Source organism: Hemiscyllium ocellatum, chromosome 35, assembly GCF_020745735.1.
Source record: "Hemiscyllium ocellatum isolate sHemOce1 chromosome 35, sHemOce1.pat.X.cur, whole genome shotgun sequence".
Taxonomy (NCBI): Eukaryota; Metazoa; Chordata; class Chondrichthyes; order Orectolobiformes; family Hemiscylliidae; genus Hemiscyllium; species Hemiscyllium ocellatum.
In genome coordinates, this window is record NC_083435.1 from 4846009 (window position 1) to 4869903 (window position 23895).

General features: G+C 46.6%; 1 protein-coding gene across 1 annotated transcript in view; it reads left to right on the plus strand.

Annotated features, from left to right (window-relative positions):
* The first annotated feature begins 3565 nt into the window (after positions 1-3565).
* Positions 3566-23895, plus strand: part of cchcr1 (coiled-coil alpha-helical rod protein 1) — a 31237-nt gene continuing 10907 nt past the window's right edge. The window contains exons 1-12 of the mRNA XM_060850623.1: positions 3566-3657; positions 6144-6363; positions 8610-9120; positions 16325-16500; positions 17021-17156; positions 17630-17740; positions 19496-19639; positions 20567-20677; positions 21336-21442; positions 22484-22596; positions 23029-23107; positions 23266-23390. Of these exons, the coding sequence (XP_060706606.1) occupies positions 3585-3657; positions 6144-6363; positions 8610-9120; positions 16325-16500; positions 17021-17156; positions 17630-17740; positions 19496-19639; positions 20567-20677; positions 21336-21442; positions 22484-22596; positions 23029-23107; positions 23266-23390 (1906 nt within the window). The 5' untranslated portion in view covers positions 3566-3584. The remainder of the gene's footprint in view (positions 3658-6143; positions 6364-8609; positions 9121-16324; positions 16501-17020; positions 17157-17629; positions 17741-19495; positions 19640-20566; positions 20678-21335; positions 21443-22483; positions 22597-23028; positions 23108-23265; positions 23391-23895) is intronic.

A 23895-nucleotide genomic window follows, 5' to 3' on the forward strand; every position in this document is an offset into this window, starting at 1 on the left:
TGATTTTATAAACCTCTATAAGGTTTATAGTCTCCGATGCTCCAGGGAAAACAGCCCCAGCCCATTCAAACTCTCCCACAGTCCAAAGATGTGCGGGTCAGGTGAATTGGCCATGCTAAATTGCCCGTAGTGTTAGGTAAGGGGTAATGTAGGGGTATGGGTGGGTTTCGCTTCGGCGGGTCGGTGTGGACTTGTTGGGCCGAAGGGCCTGTTTCCACACTGTAAGTCTAATCTAATCTAATCTCCCTATAGCTCAAATCCTCCAACCCTGGCAATATCCTTGTAAATCTTTTCTGAACCCTTTCAAGTTTCACAACATCCTTCCAGTAGGAAAGAGACCAGAATTGCATACAAGGTTCATATGGGAATCACTGTGGGGGATGTTACTGTGGGAGATGTTACTGTGAAGGATATTACTGTGATTTTACTGTTGTTAATCTGACTGTGTGATCTCACTGTGCTAATCTTATTGTGAGTGATATTACTGTGATTTTATTGTTGGTAGTCATTCTGTGCAATCTGACTGAGTTTACCTGACTGTGGGCAATATTTTGATGTAGTTCTATAACTTGAAACATTAACTGCTTTCCTTTCTCTTTCTCTCTGCATTGATGCTACCTGACCTGCTCCCCCTTTTTATTTAAGGGTTTGCAAAAATTTGCTTCTGGAATCTCTTTGTATGAGGTTGGGTTGAAGCAATGGCCCAGGAAGTGCAGACTGTCACAAACCAAGGCCAACAATCATTCTGGGTCTGCAAGACTATAAGACGTTAGAGCAGAATTGGGCCATTTTGCCCAGCAAATCCACTCCATTATTCGCTGAGATCATGTTTGATCTAATAAACCCCATCCATTTCCTGTATTTTCCCCATAACCCTTGAATTCTCCAATGATTATAAATCTATCTCAGCCTGGAATGAAATTAGTGAGCCTTACTGTAAAAATAATTCCACAGATTCACTCCCTTCGGAGATAAGAAATTCCACTTCATGGCTTTCCCAACTGATGAGTTCCCCTTAGTCTGAGATTATGCCCTCAGGTTGGGGACTTTCCAACAAGGAGAAACAATCTTTGCACATCTACCGTGTCAAGTCCACAAAGAATCTTACCTGTTTGAATAGGATCATTTTTCATTCTTCTAAACTCCAGTGTACCCAATTTACTAAACATGAATATGATGAAAACATTTATTCAAGCGTCTCTGAACCCAATGTGTTCAAGGCATCCACACTGTGTATTGTGGGTGTCTGAATTCAAAGGTTGAGGAAGTGAAGGATGAGAAACTGAACTCTTCTGCCCACTTACCACTGTACTCCATCCCCTATCAGTTTTCTAACCTATCCTGACAACCATTTTGAAACAGAGAGACAAACCTTGCCCCTGTCAGCTGGGTATTTGCTACTCAATGACAGTGTTTTCACCATCTACAGCTGTAGTAGATTTTGAATGCTGGACCCATCTATACCTCCCCCCTCCCCCAACCATAAAAGCGCGACACTGCAGATGCTGAAAGGTCTGAAATGAAAGCAATAAGTGCTGGAGAAACTCAGTGGTAGTGTGTCACTGCATGAGTAATTCAGAGACACAGGCTATTGTTCTAGGCAATATGTGTTCATCTAATAGAGTCACATCATTGTTCCGTAATGCAATTTCAACTCAATTAACTGCAGTTAACTGATAGTTTCCCCTCCATGGTTATGTTCACCCATGTGTCATTGGAGAGAGCACGCGGACCTGAGAGTATACTTGCCTCTGAACCACTAGGCTCTGGGTTTTAGTCCCACTCCAGATGTTGAGTACATACAAAAAATAAAAACAAGGCTGACATTTAACTGCAATGTTCAGAGAGCTACCTTTCAGATAAGATTTTAAAACTGATGCTCCATCTGACTGCTCCAGATGATTTAATATTCCCCATCTTACTAAGAAAAGCAGAAGGGTTTTCCTTCATGCTTTGGGCACTATCGATTCTTTGATAAACAGTAACACATGGATGCTGAAATAAAAAGTAAACCATACTGGAAAACTCAGCAGGTTCAGAGGTAGGTGTGAAGATGGGACAAGAGGTACAAAATTTCAATTTGGATTCTGATGGAAGGTGATCATACTGAACTCTGTTTATCCACAGAAGTGACCTGATGCTGATTATGTCCAGCTTGGTCCTTTCTCTACCCCAGAGATCTGTTCATTACCACATTGTAATTGGTGGGAGAGTACAAAAATCTGCTGTTGGGGATCTAACAATTCTCTGCACCCTACTTTACAACAGAGGTTTCTTCTGAAAAACAAACACAAAGTATGTAATTAGCTGTGCAAAATAACTGCATAGAGACCAGTATCTCATCACCAAGTCACCTTTTATTTACACTCTAACCCTACTGGGAATCCTCTTGCAAGGATGCCTGCCTTGAAGAAGATTTCCTCCTCTCTCTACAAGAATCTCAGGGAGTCCCTCTCCCACTGCAACTCCCAGGTCATTTCCTCTGCCCTGAAGCTCTTACTCTATGCTACTTTCTCCCCACCCCCACCCTCCTCTAGCTGATCTCTCCACACTTCAGGCTCACTACCTTTATTCCTGATGAAGGGCTTTTGCCCAAAACGTCGACTTCACTGCACTTTGATTAGATTAGATTAGATTACTTACAGTGTGGAAACAGGCCCTTCGGCCCAACAAGTCCACACCGACCCGCCGAAGCGCAACCCACCCATACCCCTACATTTACCCCTTACCTAACACTACGGACAATTTAGCATGGCCAATTCACCTGACCCGCACATCTTTGGACTGTGGGAGGAAACCGGAGCACCCGGAGGAAACCCACGCAGACACAGGGAGAATGTGCAAACTCCACACAGTCAGTCACCTGAGTTGGGAATTGAACCCAAGTCTCAGACGCTGTGAGGCAGCAGTGCTAACCACTGTGCCACCGTGCCGCCCACATTTTCAACCAAGTGGATCTTAATGACTATGAGATCCTTGTTTACCTGGGTCAATCATCTTGGATGCTGCCTGAACTGCTGTGCTCTTCCAGCACCACTGATCTAGTACACAGGCTTTGACCAGCCAACTTGTAGTCAGTCCTGGAAGATAGGAGACTCTGAATCTCCTGTCAACCTGGGCTCCCTGATTCTGGATTAGTGGTGCTGGAAGAGCACAGCAGTTCAGGCAGCATCCAAGATGATTGACCCAGGTAAACAAGGATCTCATAGTCATTAAGATCCACTTGGTTAAAAATGTGTTGCTGGAAAAGTGCAGCAGGTCAGGCAGCATCCAAGGAACAGGAGATTCGATGTTTCGGGCATAAGCCCTTCTTCAGGATTCTCCAGCATCTGCAGTCCTCACTTTCTCCTCGAAGATCCACTTGGTTCCAATCACCACATTATGAAACCCATATGGGTGAAATTTTGTTTTGTTGATGGCCGATTTTTGTGGGTGAGATGGATTAATGAAGTTGGAGGTAGAGGGGAATCTGTTTCCCACGGACGACTGTCCCTGCGGCACCGCTGGGTGGCAGGCGGTGTCAGTAACCCGTTTCCGGCGGACGGCTGTTCCCGGGACACCGCAGTTTGACGGTTGGTGGCGCCATGTCGGCGAGGAGCCGGCGGCAGCTCGAGCCGGGACTGGAGCCACCGGCAGCTTTCAGCCGCAGACACCACGGTAACAGAAAATTAAAATATAAAAATAACAAAACAAAAACACTGTTCACGGATGCAAATGAGAATGACGTGGGAGCCCTCACCTCCACATTGCACACGAGTAGATCCTTGGGGGAGAGATCAATAGATCCCTGGGATTGTAGATCCTTGCGATATGGACATTGCTGCATATTCCAGGAATATTGAGGTGTCCATAGATCCTGGGAAATGACAGAATTCAATGGATCTCCAAGATACAGAGATAAATCCGGAGATCCCGAGGTGTGAAGGTAAATCCTCACTGGGAAGTAGGGATGAGTCTATAGGTCCTTGTGGTTTGGAGTGATCTATAGATCCTTGGGATATGGAGATAAATCTATAGGTTCCCTGGGAAATGGAAATAAGTGTATAGATTCCTGGGAAATGGGGATCAATCTATAGGTCCCTGGGAAGTAGAGATAAGTCTATTGGTCCTTGTGGTTTGGAGTGATCTATAGATCCCTGGGATATGGAGATAAATCTATAAGTTCCCTGGGAAATGGAAATAAATGTATAGATCCCTGGGAAATGGGGATAAATCTATAGGTCCCTGGGAAGTAGGGATAAGTCTATTGGTCCTTGTGGTTTGGAGTGATCTATAGTTCCCTGGGATATGGAGATAAATCTATAAGTTCCCTGGGAAATGGAAATAAATGTATAGATCCCTGGGAAATGGGGATAAATCTATAAGTCCCTGGGAAGTAGGGATAAGTCTATTGGTCCTTGTGGCTTGGAGTGATCTATAGATCCCTGCGAAATGGGAATGAATCTACAAATCCATGGGATATGAAGATAAATCTATAGGTCCTGGGGGGTATTGGATCAATCTATTGACGCTCCAAGATGTGAGAGCCATCCATAGGTTCTGGAGATTTAGGGATACATCTATTGTTCAGATTGTAAGTTTGTTTGCTTAGCTAGTGGGTTTGTTCTCAAATGTTTCATCACCATGCTTGGTAACATTATCAGTGAGCCTCTAGTGAAGCATTGGAGTTCTGTCCTGCTTGCTATTTATCTGTCTTGGTTTGTTGTGATGGGTGATAACATTTCCAGGTCTGTTTCTGAGAGGTTGGTAAATGGGGTCCAAATCCAAACCACATGGGGCCCGAAGAGGGACACCACTTTGACTGGGACAATACAGCCATCCTGGGACAGGCTAAACAAAGACACACACGGAAATTCCTGGAGGCCTGGCATTCAAACCGGAACTCCATTAACAAACATATCGATTTGGACCCCGTTTACCAACCTCTCAGAAACAGAACTGGAAATGATATCACCGACCACACCAAACTGAGACAGATAACTAGCAAACAGGACAGAACCCCAATGGTTCACCAGAGGATCACTGATGATGCTACCTAGCATCGTGCAGAAACATCTGAGAACAAGTCTAACAGCTCATCTAGCAAATTTACAACCTGATCCACAACTTGAACTACAAAGTCTCATAAATGTATTGTTCTCTAGAAAACAAGTGAGTGAAAATCAGTTCAGCCTGAGTGACTGCCTAGGAAGAAAATGGAGGGTATAAATGTAAACATACAGAGTTGACATTTAGATATCTATTGTATTGGTATGTTGGTAGAGGTATTCATACTTGAAGCACTTCCAAATGAGACAGTCTTATTGCTGTCACTGATATAGATAAATGATGCAGAAATGTAGATACCTAAGTTACAGATAATAGGACAGTCCATTCAATAGCTGAGGTATAAATATGTTCAACAGATATATGGATCCCTAGGTATAGATGTGTGAGTTTCTTTTATTCAAATTCAAACACGGAGCAAGCATAGGCCATTCGGCCCTTCAAGCCTGTTCTGCTATTCAATAAGATTCTGGAAATCTGATTTTAAATCTCAACTCGATACAGCTGAGCTCTAGATATGTCAGGTGGTCCTATGGAACTTTGAAGTATGTATTTCATAAATGTGTGTAAATGGCTGAGAAATGCATACATTGTACAGACACATTTCTGAATATGGATGTATAGATACCCTGTACTCATACAGGACAGAGAACATTGCTAATAGATGACTACATAATAGAAAATTGGCAACAGAAAATGGTTATGACCATGTAGTTCGTAAGAACAAAGTTATAACTCTGTGAGTAAGTTTCAAACTTTTCAACAGAGATTGTGACAATAGAGATGCTGGATTCCTAGGTGGTTGACCAGGATGTGCCAGTATGGAGAGAGGCTTGAAACACTGGGCCTGCATTTTTATCTCAGAGATTAAGGTACCTGTCAAACAAGGTGTTAACACCATCAAACTTCCATGAGAAAGTTTCACAACAGCCCTACAAATCTGAAAGAATAAAGTATATTTATGTACAGTTACTTGCATGTTTCAGTCAATAAATTACTTTTCTTGAGGTTAATTAAGCTGGAACGGAGTGCAGGATTTAGAAACGTCCATCAGTCCGTTGCTGGGAATATTAACGGAGCTGTTTCTTTATTGACAGAAGCGGAAGGTCTGATCCCCCCGTCACACTTTGAGGTTCGGTGCCCCGGCCCACCAGCAGTGGACACAGACCCCTGGGCTGCTCTGTCCAAGGCTACCAAGGACATCCTGGAACTGCGGCAAGAAAATGAACGCCTGCGAGAGCTACAGAGTGCACCCAACAGAGACATGCCCAGAGGGCGCGCAGGGGGTGAAATGGATAAAGTCTGCAGCAGAGCTAGGTAAAGTGTTTGTCTGGAGAATGGGTGTCCAGTCTTTCTGCACTGGCTGATGTTCTCTCTGATATAGCCACATCTTTCAATGTTTATAAAATGTCCTGTATATCCCAATTTGGGAGATCCATTGATCTTACCCACATATCCATAAGAGATCTACAGGATTCCCCTTTCTGTCCATGTCTCAGAGATCTGTAGGACTGCCAGCCCCAAGTGTCTGTACTTAAGAGATCAGTAAGTTTGCTCCGTTTATTCATGCTTCAGAAATCTGTAGGCATTTTCCATAAAGCAGACAGGAGTAGGGATCCTCATTTGTTACTGTCTCATAGATCTGTAGGCCTGCCCAGTGTGATCTCTGTCAGAAATCAGCCTTTTCGAGCAGGTGGACTGGGTGGATAAAAGGCAGCCTGTGAATGAGCTACATGTGATGACACAAAAGTGTAAGAACAACTAATTTCCCCCATCTCACCCACACACACCCAGCACATGAAGCAAGATTGCCTGCTAGCTCCATCTCTGCATGCCAGAAGACCATAAGACATAAGAAATTAGGCCATTCAGCCCATCAAGTCTGCTCTGTCGTTCAGTCACGGATGAAAAGTTTCTCAATCCCATTCTCCCTTTAGCCCTTGATCCCCTTGATACTCAAGAACCTATCTATCTCTTATGAGTCTTGAATATATTCAATGACCTAGCCTTCACAGCCATCTGTGGCAATGAATTCCATAGATTCCCCACTCTCTGGCTGAAGAAGTTTCTCCTTATCACCATTCTTAAAGGTCTTCCCTTTACTCTAAGACTTTACTCCGAGTCTGTCCTACCAATAGAAACATCTTCCCAACATCTATTTTACCCAAACCATTCAGTATTCTATATGTTTCAAATAGCTCCCCCCCATTTTCCTGAACTCCCTCCAACAGAGTTATCATATGTAAAGCTTTTCATTCCTGGAACCATTCCCATGAACCTCCTCTGAACACGCTCCAGACCCAGTACATCCTTCCTAGGATGTAGGGCCCAAAACTGCACATAACATGTGGCTATGTAAAAGAAAATCAAATCTAAATCGCTGTTGGCTGTCTTGTCTATTCCCTACTTTTTTTTGGTTGTTGATCGTTATTCTCCGTTTCCACAGCTATCCTCGGTTCTTTACTGCTCTGAGTCTCAAACTGAGATTATGCCTCAACAGCATTCTACACAGTGCGAGGATGAGATGTGAAGGCTCTGTTAGGGTGCTTGAGAGTTTTAGGTTAGATAGGAAAAACCTATAGAGAGAGAGAGTTAAGAAGAGCCAGGAGGGGACATGAGAAGTCATTTGGAGATCGGATCAAGGAAAACCTGAAAGCTTTGTATAGGTATATCAGAAATATAAGAATGACAAAAGAAAGATGAGGGCCAATCAAGGATAGTGCTGGGAAGTTGTGTGGTCAGAGTATTGAGTACAGGAGTTGGGAGGTCATGTTGCGGCTGTACAGGACATTGGTTAGGCCACTGTTGGAATATTACGTGCAATTCTGGTCTCCTTCCTATCGGAAAGATGTTGTGAAACTTGAAAGGGTTCAGAAAAGATTTACAAGGATGTTGCCAGGGTTGGAGGATCTGAGCTACAGGGAGAGGCTGAACAGGCTGGGGCTGTTTTCCCCGGAACATCAGAAGCTGAGGGGTGACCTTGTAGAGGTTTACAAAATTATGAGGGACATGGATAGGATAAATAGACAAGTCTTTTCACTTTGGTGGGGGAGTCCAGAACTAGAAGGCGTAGGTTTAGAGTGAGAGGGGAAAGATATAAAAGAGACCTAAGGGGCAACTTTTTCATGCAGAAATGAGCTGCCAGAGGAAGTGGTGGAGGCTAGTACAACTGCAACATTTAAAAGGCCTCTGGGTGGATATATGAATAGAGAGGGTTTAGAGAGATATGGGCCGGGTGCTGGCAGTTGGGATTAGATTGGATTGGGATATCAGGTTGGCATGGACGAGTTGGACTGAAGGGTCTGTTTCCGTGCTGTACATCACTGTGACTCTGTATGGCGTGGGAGGGAGACACTCATATCTTCTCCTCGAACAAATAGAAAACACAGGAAGTAAATAGCAGGGACAGGGAGCATCAACAAAGAGTTAGCTGGCACTTGTTCCTTCCGCAGATACTGCCTGACCTGTTGAGCATACCTCGTCTTCTTTACTTTTGGTTCCAATTCTCAGCATCTGTAGCCTCTTGAGTTAGTGTGAGTCTTTTTTGTTCCAAATCTGCACAGGTCCTTGGATCAGGAGAGGGCCCACAAATGGCCCAGGGAAGCGACTGAGCAGGCGGAGATCATTACTGAGCAGATCCGGGAAATCCACCGCTTGACCGGGGAGGCACGGCTGCTGAGGAGCACGGTGGAGCAGCAGGCTACAGTGATCAGAGAGAAGGAGAGCCTGGTGACACAGCTAACCGAGCAGCTGGGGGAGATGCGGGCAGAGCTGCGGGAGCAGAGGCGGGAGGCTAGTCAGCTCCAGTTGCAGTGCCAGGCCGAGACGGACGGGGTACAGAGCCAGCACCAGCTGGAAATCCAGCGCCTGGAAACCCAACTGGTGCAGGCCCAGGCTGCTTCGAGTGAGGAGGCAGAGCAGCTGAGGAGTGAGTTGAAAGAGCTGAGGGAGCGCTATCGTCACGAGGTGTCTGCTCTGGAAGAGGAGCTGGTCAAGCAAGCTGCAGCAAAGTCTGAGGACAACCAGTTACAGATCGCCAGGCTGCAGGATGCTCAGTATCAACGCATGGCAGAGGTATTGTCTGGCTGGGTGGAATAGAACAAAGAACAAAGAAAATTTACAGCCCAGGAACATGCCCTTCCGCACTCCAAGCCTGAGCCAATCCAAATGTACTGTCTAAACCTGTCAGTCAATTCCCAAGCATCTGTATCCCTTTGCTCCCCATCTCATGTATCTGTCCAGACACATCTGAAATGAATCTACTGTACCTGTCTCTACCACCTCTGCTGGCAACGCATACCAAACGCCCACCACCTTCTGTGTAAAGTATTTGCCCTGTGTATCCCCCTTAACTTTCCACCTCTCACCTTAAAAGTGTGACCTCTCGTTATTGAATCCTTCACCCTGGGAAAAAGCTTGTCTCTATCCACCCTTCATGATTTTGTAAACCTCAATCAGGTGCCCCCTCAACCTCCTTTTTTCTAATGAAAATAAACCCAACCTACTCAACCTTTCTTCATAGCTAGCACCTTCCATGCCAGACAACATCCTTGTAAACCTCTACACCCCCTCCAAAGCGTCCACATCCTTTGGGTAATGTGGCGACCAGAACTGTATGCAGTATTCTAAATGTGGCCGAACCAATGTCTTGTACAATGTTAACATGACTTGCCAGCTCTTATACTCAATACCCCGTCCAATGAAGGCAAGCATACCAAATGCCTTTTTGACCACTCTATCCACCTGTGCAGCAACCTTCAGGGTACAATGGACCTGCACTCCCAGATCTCTCTGCCCATCAACTTTTCCCAAGGCCATTCCATTCATTGTATAATTCACTCTAGAATTAGACTTGCCTAAATGCATCACCTCACATTTGTCTGGATTGAAAACTATCTGCCACTTTTCCACCCAACTCTCCAGTCTATCTATATCCTCCTGTATTCTCTGACATTCCCTTATGCTTTCTGCTACTCCACAAATCTTCGTGTCATCTGCAAACTTGCTGATCATACCAACAGTGCCCTCTTCCAGATCATTTATGTGTATTATAAACAACAGTGGCCCCAGCACTGATCCCTGTGGAACACCACTGGTCACCTTTCTCCATTTCGAGAAACTCCCTTCAACTACTGCTGTCTGTCTCCTGTTGCTCAACCAGTTCTTTACCCACCTCGCTAGAACACCCTGCACACCATTCTGTGCTTTAATTCCTTTCGCTGCAGAGTAGTGGGGACTTCAAGGTGCCACTCTCGTGTTTCCTCTCTCTGTATTGAAGCTGTTTGTTAATGAGAAGGGCTGAAGGCAAGTTTGCAGGATGGCAATAATATGTTCATCCTGACTCAAGGGGAATGTCCTTCATTCTCAAGTCATGAGGCCTGAGCATGTATCAACGCGCAGCCCTCCACTCCCTCCGCTCCAACCCCAACCTCACCATCAAACCGGCAGACAAGGGAGGCGCGGTGGTAGTTTGGCGCACCGATCTTTACACCGCTGAAGCTAGACGCCAACTCGCGGACACCTCCTCCTACTGCCCCCTTGACTATGACCCCACCTCCCATCACCAAACCATCATCTCCCAGACCATCCATAACCTCATCACCTCAGGGAATCTCCCATCCACCGCCTCCAACCTCATTGTCCCACAACCCCGCACCGCCCGTTTCTACCTCCTGCCCAAAATCCACAACCTGACTGCCCCGGCCGACCCATTGTCTCAGCCTGTTCCTGCCCCACCGAACTCATCTCTACATACCTCGACACGGTCCTGTCCCCCTTCGTCCAAGAACTCCCCACCTACATTCGGGACACCACCCACGCCCTCCACCTCCTCCATGATTTTCTCTTCCCCGGCCCCCAACGCCTTATCTTCACCATGGACACTCAGTCCCTATACATTTCCGTCCGCCATCACAAAGGCCTCCAAGCCCTCTGCTTCTTCCTCTCCCACCGACCCAACCAATACCCTTCCACTGACACCCTCCTTCGACTGACTGAACTAGTCCTCACTCTTAACAACTTCATCTTCCAATCCTCCCACTTCCTCCAAACCAAAGGAGTAGCCATGGGCACCCGCATGGGCCCCAGCTATGCCTGCCTCTTTGTCGGATATGTGGAACAGTCTATCTTCTGCAGCTACACTGGCACCACCCCCCACCTTTTCCTCCGCTACATTGATGACTGTATCGACGCTGCCTCGTGCTCCCATGAGGAGGTTGAACAGTTCATCCACTTTACTAACACCTTCCACCCCGACCTCAAATTTACCTGGTCCGTCTCAGATTCCTCCCTCCCCTTCCTAGACCTCTCCATTTCTATCTCGGGCGACCAACTCAACATAGACATTTACTACAAACCGACCGACTCCCACAGCTACCTAGATTACGCCTCCTCCCACCCTGCCCCCTGTAAAAACGCCAACCCATATTCCCAATTCCTTCGCCTCCGCTGCATCTGTTCCCAGGAGGACCAGTTCCACTACCGAACAGCCCAAATGGCCTCCTTCTTCAAAGACCACAATTTCCCCTCCAACGTGGTCGACGATACTCTCCACTACATCTGCTCCACTTCCCGCTCCTCCGCCCTTGAACCCCGCCCCTCCAATCACCACCGGAACAGAACCCCACTGGTCCTCACCTTCCACCCCACCAACCTCCGGATACATCATATCATCATCCTCCGTCATTTCCACCACCTCCAAACAGACCCCACCTCCAGGGATATATTTCCCTCCCCACCCCTATCAGCGTTCCGGAGAGACCACTCCCTCTGCAACTCCCTCGTCAGGACTACCACCCCCCACCAACCCAACCTCCACTCCCAGCAAGAAGTGCAAAACTTGCGCCCACACCTCCCCCCTCACCTCCCTCCAATGCCCCAAAGGATCCTTCCATATCCGTCGCAAATTCACCTGCACCTCCACACACATCATTTACTGTCTCCGCTGCACCCGATGTGGTCTCCTCTACATTGGGGAGACAGGCCGCCTACTTGCGGAACGTTTCAGGGAACACCTCTGGGACACCCGGACCAACCAACCCAACCGGCCCGTAGCTGAACACTTTAACTCCCCCTTCCACTCCGCCAAGGGCATGCAGGTCCTTGACCTCTTCCATTGCCAGACCCTGGCCACACGATTCATGGAGGAAGAGCACCTCATCTTCCGCCTAGGAACCCTCCAACCACACGGGATGAATGTAGATTTCTCCAGTTTCCTCATTTGCCCTCCCCCCACCTTATCTCAGTCCCAACCCCTGGATTCAGCACCGCTCCCTTGACCTGCAATCTTCTTCCCGACCTCTCTGCCCTCACCCCCACTCTGGCCTATCACACTCACCCTCACCTCCTTCCACCTATCATATTCCCAGCGCCCCTCCACCACATTCCCACTTTTTATCTAAGCCCGCTTGGCACACCAGCCTCATTCCTGAAGAAGGGCTTATGCCCGAAATGTCGATTCTCCTGCTCCTCGGATGCTGCCTGGCCTGCTGTGCTTTTCCAGCACCACACTTTTCAGCCTGAGCATGTAATCCGAGCTGACTCTCCCAATGAGATACTGAAGGAGCCCTTGACACTTTTAGATGCTTAGATGAAGCACTCGTCCCCACCATGCATGCTTTCCATTCTACATTACTCAATTAACAAAGCTGCAGTTTATAGCATGTTAAGCACACTATTTATTTCAATAACGTCTTCTGAGTTTTAAAAGAATCTGCTGCTTTCACTGGAGGTCACGTATTCAAACAGTTTTACTGAGCTGTTCACATCTTCTCAAAGTGATGGAACCTGGATTAAAGGAGACAGTGAATGAGGCTTCCTGTTTTTAACATTGAAAGGTGGAGAAATCCCATTTACACCAACACTCCCGTTATAAACGATGGGGACTGTATCAAAGATGGTAAAGTAAGAAGAGAGTGATAAAACTGCTTTGGTAACTTAGAGTTAATTGGATAATAAGGTCAAGGGCACTCAGACTCAAACCAGTCAAACGTGAAGATGGACTGATATCTGGGGGCCCTTTGAATACAAAGAAAAATCCCAAGATAGAGTAGATACTTATGGTTTCCACTGCTCAGGAACTCTGAAACATGGAGGACATAGTCTCAGGATTTGGCACCAATCGTTCAGGACTCAGGTGAGGAACAATGACTTCACTCACGGGTGTGAACATGTTGGAGATGGTTGAGAGGAGGTTGACTAGGTTGATATCTGGAATGATATCTGGAATGGTTGAGAGGAGGCTGACCAGGTTAGACTTGTTTCCACTGGAGTTTGGAGGAGTGAGCGGGTGACCTGATTGAAGTTTATAATATTCTGAATGATCTTGACCAGGTGGATGTGGAAAAGATGTTTCCTCTTGTGGTTGAGTCCGGAACCAGGGAATAGTGTTTTAAAATTAGGGAATGTCTTTTTTACAGGGGTTGGACTGAAGGGTCTGTTTCCATGCTGTACATCTCTATGAAGGAAGCCATTCAGCCCAATCTGATGCAGCAAATCCTATTTTCCAGCTTTTTGTTCATAGTCATAGAGATATACAGCATGGAAACAGACCCTTCGGTCCAACCCGCCCATGCCGACCAGATATCCCAACCCATTCTAGTCCCACCTGCCAGCACCCGGCCCATATCCCTCCAAACACTTCCTATTCATATACCCATCCAAATGCCTCTTAAATGTTGCAATTGTACCAGCCTCCACCATTTCCTCTGGCAGCTCATTCCATACCCGTACCACCCTCTGTGTGAAAAAGTTGCCCCTTAGGTTTCTTTTATATCTTTCCCCTCTCACCCTAAACCTATGCCCTCTAGTTCTGGACTCCCCGACTCCAGGGAAAAGATTTTGCCTATTTACCCTAACCATGTCCCTCATAATTTTGAAAACCTCTATAAGGTCACCCCTCAGCCTCCGACGCTCCAGGGAAAACAGCCCCAGCCTGTTCAGCCTCTCCCTGTAGCTCAAATCCTCCAACCCTGGCAACATCCTTGTAGATCTTTTCTGAACCCTTTCAAGTTTCACAACAGTCCTGGAAATGTATTGCAATGTAGGTGAAAGTTCAATTATTACTTGAGTCTTAACAAGATTTTCTGACTCAATCGCCCTGTCAGGCAATGGCTTCCAGGATCCCACCACCCTCTGAGCGAAATAAAATTCTCCACAACTCTCCTCTCAACCTTCTATCTCTTATCTTAAATCTATGATCCCAGTTGTTGACCCCTCTACTAATGAACAAGTGCCTTCTTTCCCAGCCTGGCTACGTCCCACTTCATCTTATGCACCTCCGTTAGGTTCCCTCTCATTCAAGGAAAATAATCCCAGCCTATCCAATCTTTCCTAATACTTCACACCCCTCCAGCCTAGGCAGCATCCCAGTGTGTCTCCTCAGCACCCGCTGCAGTGCACTCACGCCTTTCCTATAATGGGAAGTGCACACCGTATCCCAGTTTTGGACTAACCAGTGTTTTATACAGCTCTATCATAACCTTTTCGCTCTAGTATTCTGTGCCTCAGCTGATAAAGGCAAGTATTCTCCTGAGCCAACTGTTCTTCCCCCACCACCTTTTGGGATCTGTGGAGATATTCACCAAGATCCTTTTGATCCTCATTATTTTCTGACTATTTAGAGTAATCTATTGTTCACCTTCTCCAAGAGTGGCACCTCACACTTTTCCAGGTGGAATTCCTTTTTCCAACTGCTCGGCACAGCTGACCAGTCCTCTCACGTCCTTTGGCAGTGTATGGCTGTCATCCTCATTATTTACCACCCTAACAATTTTTATGTCATCTACAAACTTCTTCAAGATACTCCTGTATTTAAATCCAAGTCATTAACATAGAAAGCAAAGAGCAAGGGCCCAGGACTGACCCATGCAGTACCCCACTCACAGAACATCCCTTTACCTTCACCCTCTGCTTCCTTCCTACTAACCAGTTTTGGATCCCGAATATCACTTTGCCCTTGATCCAATTTCTTGATCAATCTACTAGGAGTCACCTTATCACAAGCCTTGCTATAAAACACATCGAATGCATTACCTCTTCATCAATATTCCTAGTCACTTCCTCAAAAAATTGATCAAATTTGTCAAACAAGGCCTTTCCTTAACAAATCTCTGATGAAACTGTGTCTCTCCAAGTGCAGATATATTTTGTCCCTCACAATTCTTCCAAATAATGACACAAGTATAAACAGCAGGGTGGAGCCTTGCGAAATATGACAAAATAACAAAGAGCAGGTCTAGAGGGTTTACCAGCTTTAAGCTTCGATAAACCTGCAGGCCCAGATGAACTGTATCCCAGGCTGTTGAGGTAAGGCTGGAGAGATCAGGGCCTTGGCAGCAATTTTCAAATCCTCTCTGCCTACAGGTGAGGTGCCAGAGGACTGATGGACTGTGAGTGTCTAAACAAAGGAAGAAGGGATGGAAGAGGAAATTATAAACTAGTCAGTCTAACCTCGGTAGTGGGAAAGTTATTTCAGATAATTCTGAGAGATAGAATATATCTGTGCTTCGTGAGACACTGATTCATCAGGACTAGTAGAGGTGGATAGATGCTTGCTATGCAGCGGATTCAGAAGTTACCCAGGGATGGATGGCGTGTGGAACTTGAAACACAAACTTTAGATTTATCGAATGGCAGAGCAGATTTGAGGGGCTGAATGGCCTACTTCTGGGCTGAAAATGTGTTGCTGGAAAAGCGCAGCAGGTCAGGCAGCATCCAAGGAGCAGGAGAATCGACGTTTCGGGCATGAGCCCTTCTTCTCCTGCTCCTTGGATGCTGCCTGACCAGCTGCGCTTTTCCAGCAACACATTTTCAGCTCTGATCTCCAGCATCTGCAGTCCTCACTTTCTCCTGGCCTACTTCTGGCCCTATTTTGTGCATTTGCTGGTCTGCACTCAGCAGGTTGTAACTCTTTGGAATTCTCTTTCACAGAGGATTCTAGATGTTCCATCACTGAATATGTTTAAGGCTGGGATGAACTCATTTTTGGTGTCTCAGGGAGTCGAGGGGTATGGGGAGTGCTCACGAAAGTGACATTGAAGCTCAGACTCAGCTATGATCATATTGAATGGTGGAGCAGCCTGATCTGGTCCTTTTCCTATTTTTTTTGCGTTCATGTGAAATGGACTCTTGGATCGAATGGAACAATTGAAAACCAGGAATTGTTTAAGGAAACTTCAGAAGCTGCCGGGAGGAAGTTTTTATGGTCTTTCTGATCGGGCAGGTTAATGCAGGCCTTTCTCAACAGTAAATTACATCGGTTTGCATCTTGTCCCAGCAGATCCTGCAGCTGGCCGAATCTCGCGACAAAAATTGCGCCGCTCTGAAGGATAGGGTGTCAGAATTGGAGGAGGAGCTGAGGCAGAGCCGCGAGAAGGGACAGAGGGAGGCGGCACACTTCAGAGAGAAGTTGGAGGCGGTCACTCAGGAACGGGGCACCTTGCAGGAAGATTTACGGTAAGCTGTATCGGTCTGCCTCAGCTCAGTCTGGCTGAGCTCACTCTGTCTCCCCTCAGGCCCATAAGGACACAGCTTTCAGCTCCAGGCCAGACTTCTAGCAAGCCAGTCTGAGATTTGAGCAGGTAACCCAGACTGGCTACACCAGATTAGTTCTAAGGGAGTGCTGTGCTTTGACAGTATCACTGTTCTGATCAGATCTAACCCTACTACACTTGTTTTGGTGGATTGAAAGGATCTTTGAGGATGGTTGAAGAACATCTGGGTAGTTGTCCATGTCCTGGCCAACATTCCTCCCTCAGCCAACACTACAGAAACAGATCCACTGATCACTTAGCTTATTACCTAAAGGCCTCACTGCGCTGAGTTGGCCTTTATAAGAACAGAGTGCATCATTATGACAACAAGTGAATAAATGGTTTGTTGCTGAGAGCACAGAAACGGACTGAAACAATCAGGAGTTTGTTCAGGCTGTGAAAGGTGCTGTAAATTGCAGTCCCTTTTCCTTTCACCATTCCAGGAAAACAAAGCTCGAATTGGAATCCCAAAATTCCGTGATCACTCAGCTTCGCACCTACATTGGACAACTGGTTCCTGATGAGAAGCAGATCGAGGAGTCCCGGCAGGAGAAGGTGCAGCTCAATAACAAGGTCCAGGTTAGTGAGGGCTGGTGCTGGGTTAGAAATCAGGCAAGGCTTCAGTCACCTTCAACAAAGACATTGATTGGGTCAGAAATGAGCCTTTGAAGGTCGAGCAGCATTGACCACTGCTTGTACAGACCTTCTGGGTCCGGAAACTCATCGCAACCGAATCATGAGCAGATGGTTCCAAGCTGCCAACTTTCCATTCTGTTGGGAATGTGTGCATTGTTGGGATTTGTTGGCCACCTGTGATGGTGGAGAGCAGCCTTGCTGAGTTTTCATTGACCCTGTGACAGGATGTGGGCATCACTGGAGAGGCCAGCATGTGTTGGCCATCTCTGATCGCCCTCGAGAGGGTGGGGCTGTGCTGCCACATTGAACTGCTGTAGTGCCTGTGGTGTAAGGACACCCGCAGTCCTGTTAGGGAGGGAGTCTGCTGTGGTTAATGTGGTGCAGGATTTTAACCCTATATCCTTTTGGTTCAACAGCATCTGGAAAAGGAACGAGAGGCCCTGAAAGTGACAGCAGAACTCATGAACATACGGCTGAGATCCCTGAATGATATTCTCACCATCCAGGAGAGTGAGAGCAGCAGAAAGGTATCAGGAAGGGCCCTTCTTTGGAAGCTGGGCAGCTTCAGACTCCACTGGGTCGAGCATACAATCAGTTTTTTTTAACCGTGGGGATTAGAGGTTCAATTGAACAATGAATTTTTAAAAAAATATTATATCAGCAGCACCCAGCTGAGCTACAGAGGCCATGCAGGTTCAGTCTCTGGCCTGTGCCCTTTTACTGCAGCATTGGAGTTGGATGGCTGGTGCCTCATGATGCAAACACAGCTAATAGACAAAGAAATGTAGAAACTAGATGCAGAGGTAGGCCATTCAGTCCTTCGAGCCTGCACCACCATTCAACATGATCATGGCTGATCTTACAATCTCAGTATCACACGCTCACTTTCTCTCCATGTCCCATAATCCCTTTCACCGCAAAGGCCACATCAGGCTTCCTCTTGAAGATATCGAACAAACTGGCCCTAACAACTTTCTGTGGGAGAGAATTCCACAGGTTCACAACTCTGAGTGAAAAAAATTCTTTCTTATCTCAGTCCTGAATGGCTTTCCCTTAATATAAAAGTGTGACCCCTAGTTCTGGACTTTCCCAACTTCCCGCATCTAGCCTGTCCAGTCCCCTCAGGATTTTATATATTTCTATGAGCTTCCCCCCTCAATCTTCTACATTCCAGTGAGTACAAGCCCAGTTGATCCAGTGATTTTTCATATGTCAGTCTTGCAGCAAGTCAATCCCACTCATATACTCAAATCCTCTCCCTGTCAAGGCCTGTATGCCATTAGCTTTCCTCACCTGCAGCCAACCCTCAGCGACTGTCCCGCCACGACATCCGGGTCTCGTTGCACCTCACCTTTTCCTAAACTGCCACTATTCAGATAATAATCTGCCTTCCCAAAATTCCCACTCCTGATCACCATCGCACCTGGTGAGGGTAGGTAGGTGTCGCAAGACAACACTATTGAGCACATTTCATCAGTCACTGTCCAGGTTTGCCTGTATTTGTTTATAATTTGCTTAGCTCACCCATCCCTGCTTGCCAGAATAATGCCAAGGTTCAAAGGGTTACACTTTGAGGGAACGCTACATTGACCAAGCTTGAATGTAGAAGTCCAAGCAGTCATTTGTTTTTTCCTTCCTTCTTTCGTGGGATGTCGTCATCACTAGCATATGTTGCCCATCCCTATGTTAAGCTGAATGGCTTTCCCAGGGCAGTTACATTGCTGTAGGTTTGGAGGCACAGCCAGGTCAGACCTAGTTCAATTCCACCCTTGGGCAACTGTGCAAACTTCACACACACACACATTCTCCCCGTGTCTGCGTGGGCTTCCTTGAGGTTCTTTGGTTCCCTTCCACCGTCCAGAGATGTGCAGGTTAGACGGATTGGCCATGCTAAATTATCCATAATGTCCTGGGAATGCACAGGCTTGGTGAGTTAGCCATGGGAAATGCAGGGTTACAGATAGGGGTGGGTCCGGTTGAGATGCTTTTTGGAGAGTCAATGAGCCAAGTGACCTGCTTCCACACTGTAGGGATTCTCTGATTAAAGGAGTTGATAGACCAGAGAGGGAGAAATGAATCCTTCTGGAATGTTGTTGAATGGGGTTTGGAGAGGGGAAGGTGTAGATGAATTCTGTCTGGGAACTCAAGCCCATAGCAACGTGCTCCCACTGAGTTGCAGCTAGTTACTGGGGTGAACGAGAATCGGGAATCTTCGCACTCAGGATAGTAGCTTTCAGAAATGTTGGAAGCCAAGGGGAACATTTTCTGTTTTGCATTGCCAGCCTAAGCAGGGTGTCCCGGAAGGGGAGAATGCGAAGAGGCTGCCTCTGGTCACACGGTGGAGAGAGAAGGTGTTCACTCTCATGGTGCAGCTGAAATCACAGGAAATCAGTCACGCCAACGATATCAACCAGCTCCATGTCAAGGTATGGACTGAATTCGTTCAATTCCCTGCTATCCCAGACCTCCTGCTGCCTGAATCCCAGAGCCACGCTTTGCGATGGGATGTGCTCGGAATCTTCCAGTGGCTTTCCTGCAGCCTGTGTCCTGATACATGTTCAGTGAAGTGAGCACAAACTACGCTCAAATCTCTCAACTGAGAGGTCAACAGAGCTGAATGCACATAGATGTACAGCACGGAAACAGACCCTTCGGCCCAACTAGTCCATGCATGCAGACACTCCCAGTTCAGTCTCTTTCAGATGAGACATTATAAATACAGTCCCAGTTGCTACCCTGAGTGAATGTAAAAGCCCTGTTTTTAAAAATGTGCAGGGGATTTCTGTCCAACGTCCTGACCAATATTTATCCCTCAGCCAACAACACAGCAATAAATATTAGCCTATCCTGCAGCCAAAAGCAGAAATCCAGTGGATGTTAGAGATCTAAACGGAAGACAGAAGCACTGGAGAAAACCAGTTGCTCTGACCACTGTGATCTGCAGTCACATGTGGGTAAGACCAAATAGGCCTGGCTGAGTTCCCATCCCAATGGGTATTATTACCCAAATAATTTCATTTGGTTTCTGAACAGCGAGATTCAAACCATTTCCTTGGTGATTCCTTGGGGCAAAGTGTTCCACCCACCTTCTTCCCTCTTCATTCCTAAATTTAATATCCCATTTTCCAGCTATTACCACCATGAGCAAATTTACCCCATCTGTTACCAATTACCCGTAAAATTTCAAAAATGCCAAGTCAGTCACCACAAAGCCACATTTTTTCCAAATATTCAGCGGTTCGTACAGAGATGGAAAAGGTTTGTAACATGGCTGGGTTTCTGCTGTGTCGTCCTGTCGGGAGATGTATTTTGTTAAGTAAATCTGCACATCTCAAACTTATCTACTGGTCCAGCTCACTAACCTGGAAGGAGAGCTGAGGGTGAAGGAACAGGAACAAGCGTTGCTGCTACACAGCTTTGAAGACAGGACTGCAGAGATGAACATGGAGCGTGTACAAAACCAGGTGAGGAAACATCTGAGACAGTGTTTAGGTGGGCACGAGGGGGAGTGGGCTATTCAAGGATCGCCCGAGACTGTGATGTGTAAGAGGTTTGTTCATAGGTTTATTTCATCTGTGAAACCTTGCTTTGGAGCTATCCCTTACACGGGCCTCAGGGAAAATCCAAACTGAAAATCCTCGGTTCAAATCACCAGAGACTTTGAGCAAAAAAAGTCTAGTCTGGCACCATCAGGAAATGCCATCTTTCAGGTGAGACAACAAATTGATGCCTAGTCCGCCCCCTCAGATGGATGTAAAAGACCTGATGTTAGTGTTTTTAAGGACAAGGGTATTCTGGTCAGCCGTCCAGCATTTATCCCTCAGCTGAGACGACCCGAAGACGGATTATCCGATCAACATCACATCCCTGTTTGTGAAAATTGACCATTGTGTTTAACAATGGTGCCATCTTAGTTAGCACTTACTTGACTATAAAACATTGCCAGATACCTTGTTTCTCAGGATGGGCACCTTAATTTAGTTTCCAGTGACTGTCCATTAACAGTGTGAACTAGTGATATAATTACTATTTATATACTCTGGCCTTCTCACTCGTTTTTTTAAATTCTCTCTCTTTCTTCTTCCTTTTCTCTCACATTTATAATCTTATTGTGTTTTACAGACTCTCCGAGAGGAATTAGCCAGCGCTCAGAGTGACACTGTGCGGTTTCAGGGGAACGCAGAGCGAGCTGAGAATACTCTGTGTCACCTCAAGGAGGTGGTCAGCAGGTAGGAGAGTAGCTAGGGGCTGAATCCCTCTTCACCAATGGGCTGGCTTGGAACCTTCCTTACTGTACCTGTGGCTGACATTGTAGCTCAGTGAAACATTGATTGGCTCAATAAACATCTCAGCGCATACCTGTGCCATCACAAATCCCCCGTTTCCATTCTGTAACCCTACCCTGACTGCACCCCTGTCTCAGCTCATCTGTTGCTGAAACCCCCTGCCAGTCCTTTCCTTCATCTAGGTCTGACTATTCCAACACACTAGAGGCTGGCCACCCACCATTCTGCCTCCTGGAAACACGAGGCCATTTAAATCTCTGCCGGCCATGTTATTACTCACACCACGTTCCCTACTGTGCCTCTGTGAGCCATGTCTTACAACTGGCTCCGGGTTAAGCGACACAATTTTAAAATCCTCATGGTCGTACAAAGTGTCGCTGGGCGTGAAACTCTGTTTTCTCTCCATAGATGCTGAGCTTCTCCAGCAATTTCTGTTTTTGATTAAAATTCTCTTCCTTGAGCTTCCAATGTCCTTGCCCTCCCTATCTCTCATCTACTCCAGCTCCACAGCCCCCTGAGATATTGATATCATCTAATCCTTACCTCTTTTACTACTTCAGTTTTAACTATTCTGCTGTGAGCAGCTGTGGTTTCAGACGCCTAGTTTGGGAACTCAGTCTCTCTGCTTCGCCTGTTTCAGGATGCTCATTACACCCTACTTACAATTAGGCTCAGTGTCTAATTTTGCCTTAGATCACTCCTGTGAAGAAGCACGTTGCAATGTTTTATTATCTTAGTGGTGCTATATAAAACAGAAATTGTTGTTGGCTTACTGAGCCATCCGATACTGATTCCCCATGGTATCTGCCTGTGTTCATGTTACTGACCTTCTTACCTCAGTGCGCTTACTCCCTGAGTTTAGGATTGACCATCGTCCAGATTGAGACTGATTAACTAAAGACCGGGGGTGGAACCGGGGGATCTGCAGGACCCTTTTGCACTGTTAGTTGATTTAAAACACACACCCTTTTTATTACCCCTCAGCTTTTACCAAAGGTTCTTGGTGCAGGAGACAGAGCAAAGGAAGGCCTTGTGTCGGTTGGGGAACCTTGGTCAGAGGGTGACCTTTGCCAACAAGAGGATCGATACCATCCACGGTAAGCAATTTCTTATCAATTGAATTGGATCCAGGTCAGAGTTGCTGTCTTTCGGCACATAGTTGAGATCCTCACTAAACTGAATGTAGCTTTATCAGCAACTATACTCAGGAATGTTTAACCGAGATCACTGAACAGCGATGAGGGGCAGGTTTCCCCTTCCTACTCCTGCTGACCACACGCCCAGCTTAATCGAGGCCTGGCACTTTGTGCTCGGAGTTATTCAGCCTGCTCACCGAGCCCAAAAACTCGAGCTGGAAAATGCCATGACCTCTGTCTGACTCCTGGACTTGTTAGGGTGCCCCGGGTTGATAGACTTCCCGAAACCGAACAACTAGTTAATCAGGATGAGCTGGGAGTGTACCCCTCGATGGTGGAGAGCTGGCATGGCGTGCGGGTGTAGACTGATGGTTTCTGTCTCACGTTGCCAAGGTTTACTCGCTCGGAAGGATGCAATCTTACGGCTGCAGCTGCAGGAAAAGAGAGGAGGTGCAGGGTCGGACACTGGCAGGTCAGTACCTGGGACAAAGGCACACTCTCTTTGGGTGAGTGTCGAGTCCCTTCTTCCCCCAGCCATGATTCCTGTCTTGTCTGTCTGTCCCCTATCGCTACCTGGCCTGGACTTGCTACTAATGAACCTCTTGGCCTTAATGATGTCTGTTCCCACAGACGCTCCCACGAGGATCTGGAGAAGGAGCTGGAGGTGCTGAACAGGGAACGGGACCAGTTAGCAGCTGAACTGAAGAAGACCTCGCAGCTCATTGAGAAGAAGGTTACTGAGGCTAGGCTGAAGTGTAGGTACCTCTGAAAGGAAACATCGGTTTAAAGAACTGAAACAAAAACGGAACTTGTTGGAGAAACTCAGCTGTTCTGGCAGCATCTGCGCAGAGAAAGCTAAATCAATGTTTCAGGTTCGGAATGGTTCTGACCAAAGGGTCACTGGACTTGAAATGTTAACTGTGCTTTCACTGCATGGATGCTGCCAGACCTGCTGAGTTTCACCAACAAATTCAGTTTTTGTACATAATGTCCTTGTCACTTTGCATCAGACAGTCCCTTACTTTGGACCGATAGTGCTGATTTTTGCTGGTACTATATGTGCTGGTTATAAACCCCTGATAAGGTGATGCTTGTATCCTGCACATATGCAAGATTAGGGGCTGGCCTAATCTCGAATTGGAGTGTTTCAGATAATTATACGTGTTCTGAAGGTTGGTAAAATGAAACTACTTCCCCTGATGAGGGGTCAGAACAAGGAGGGGCTACGACCTTAAAATAACGGCTTTGACCTTCAGGGAA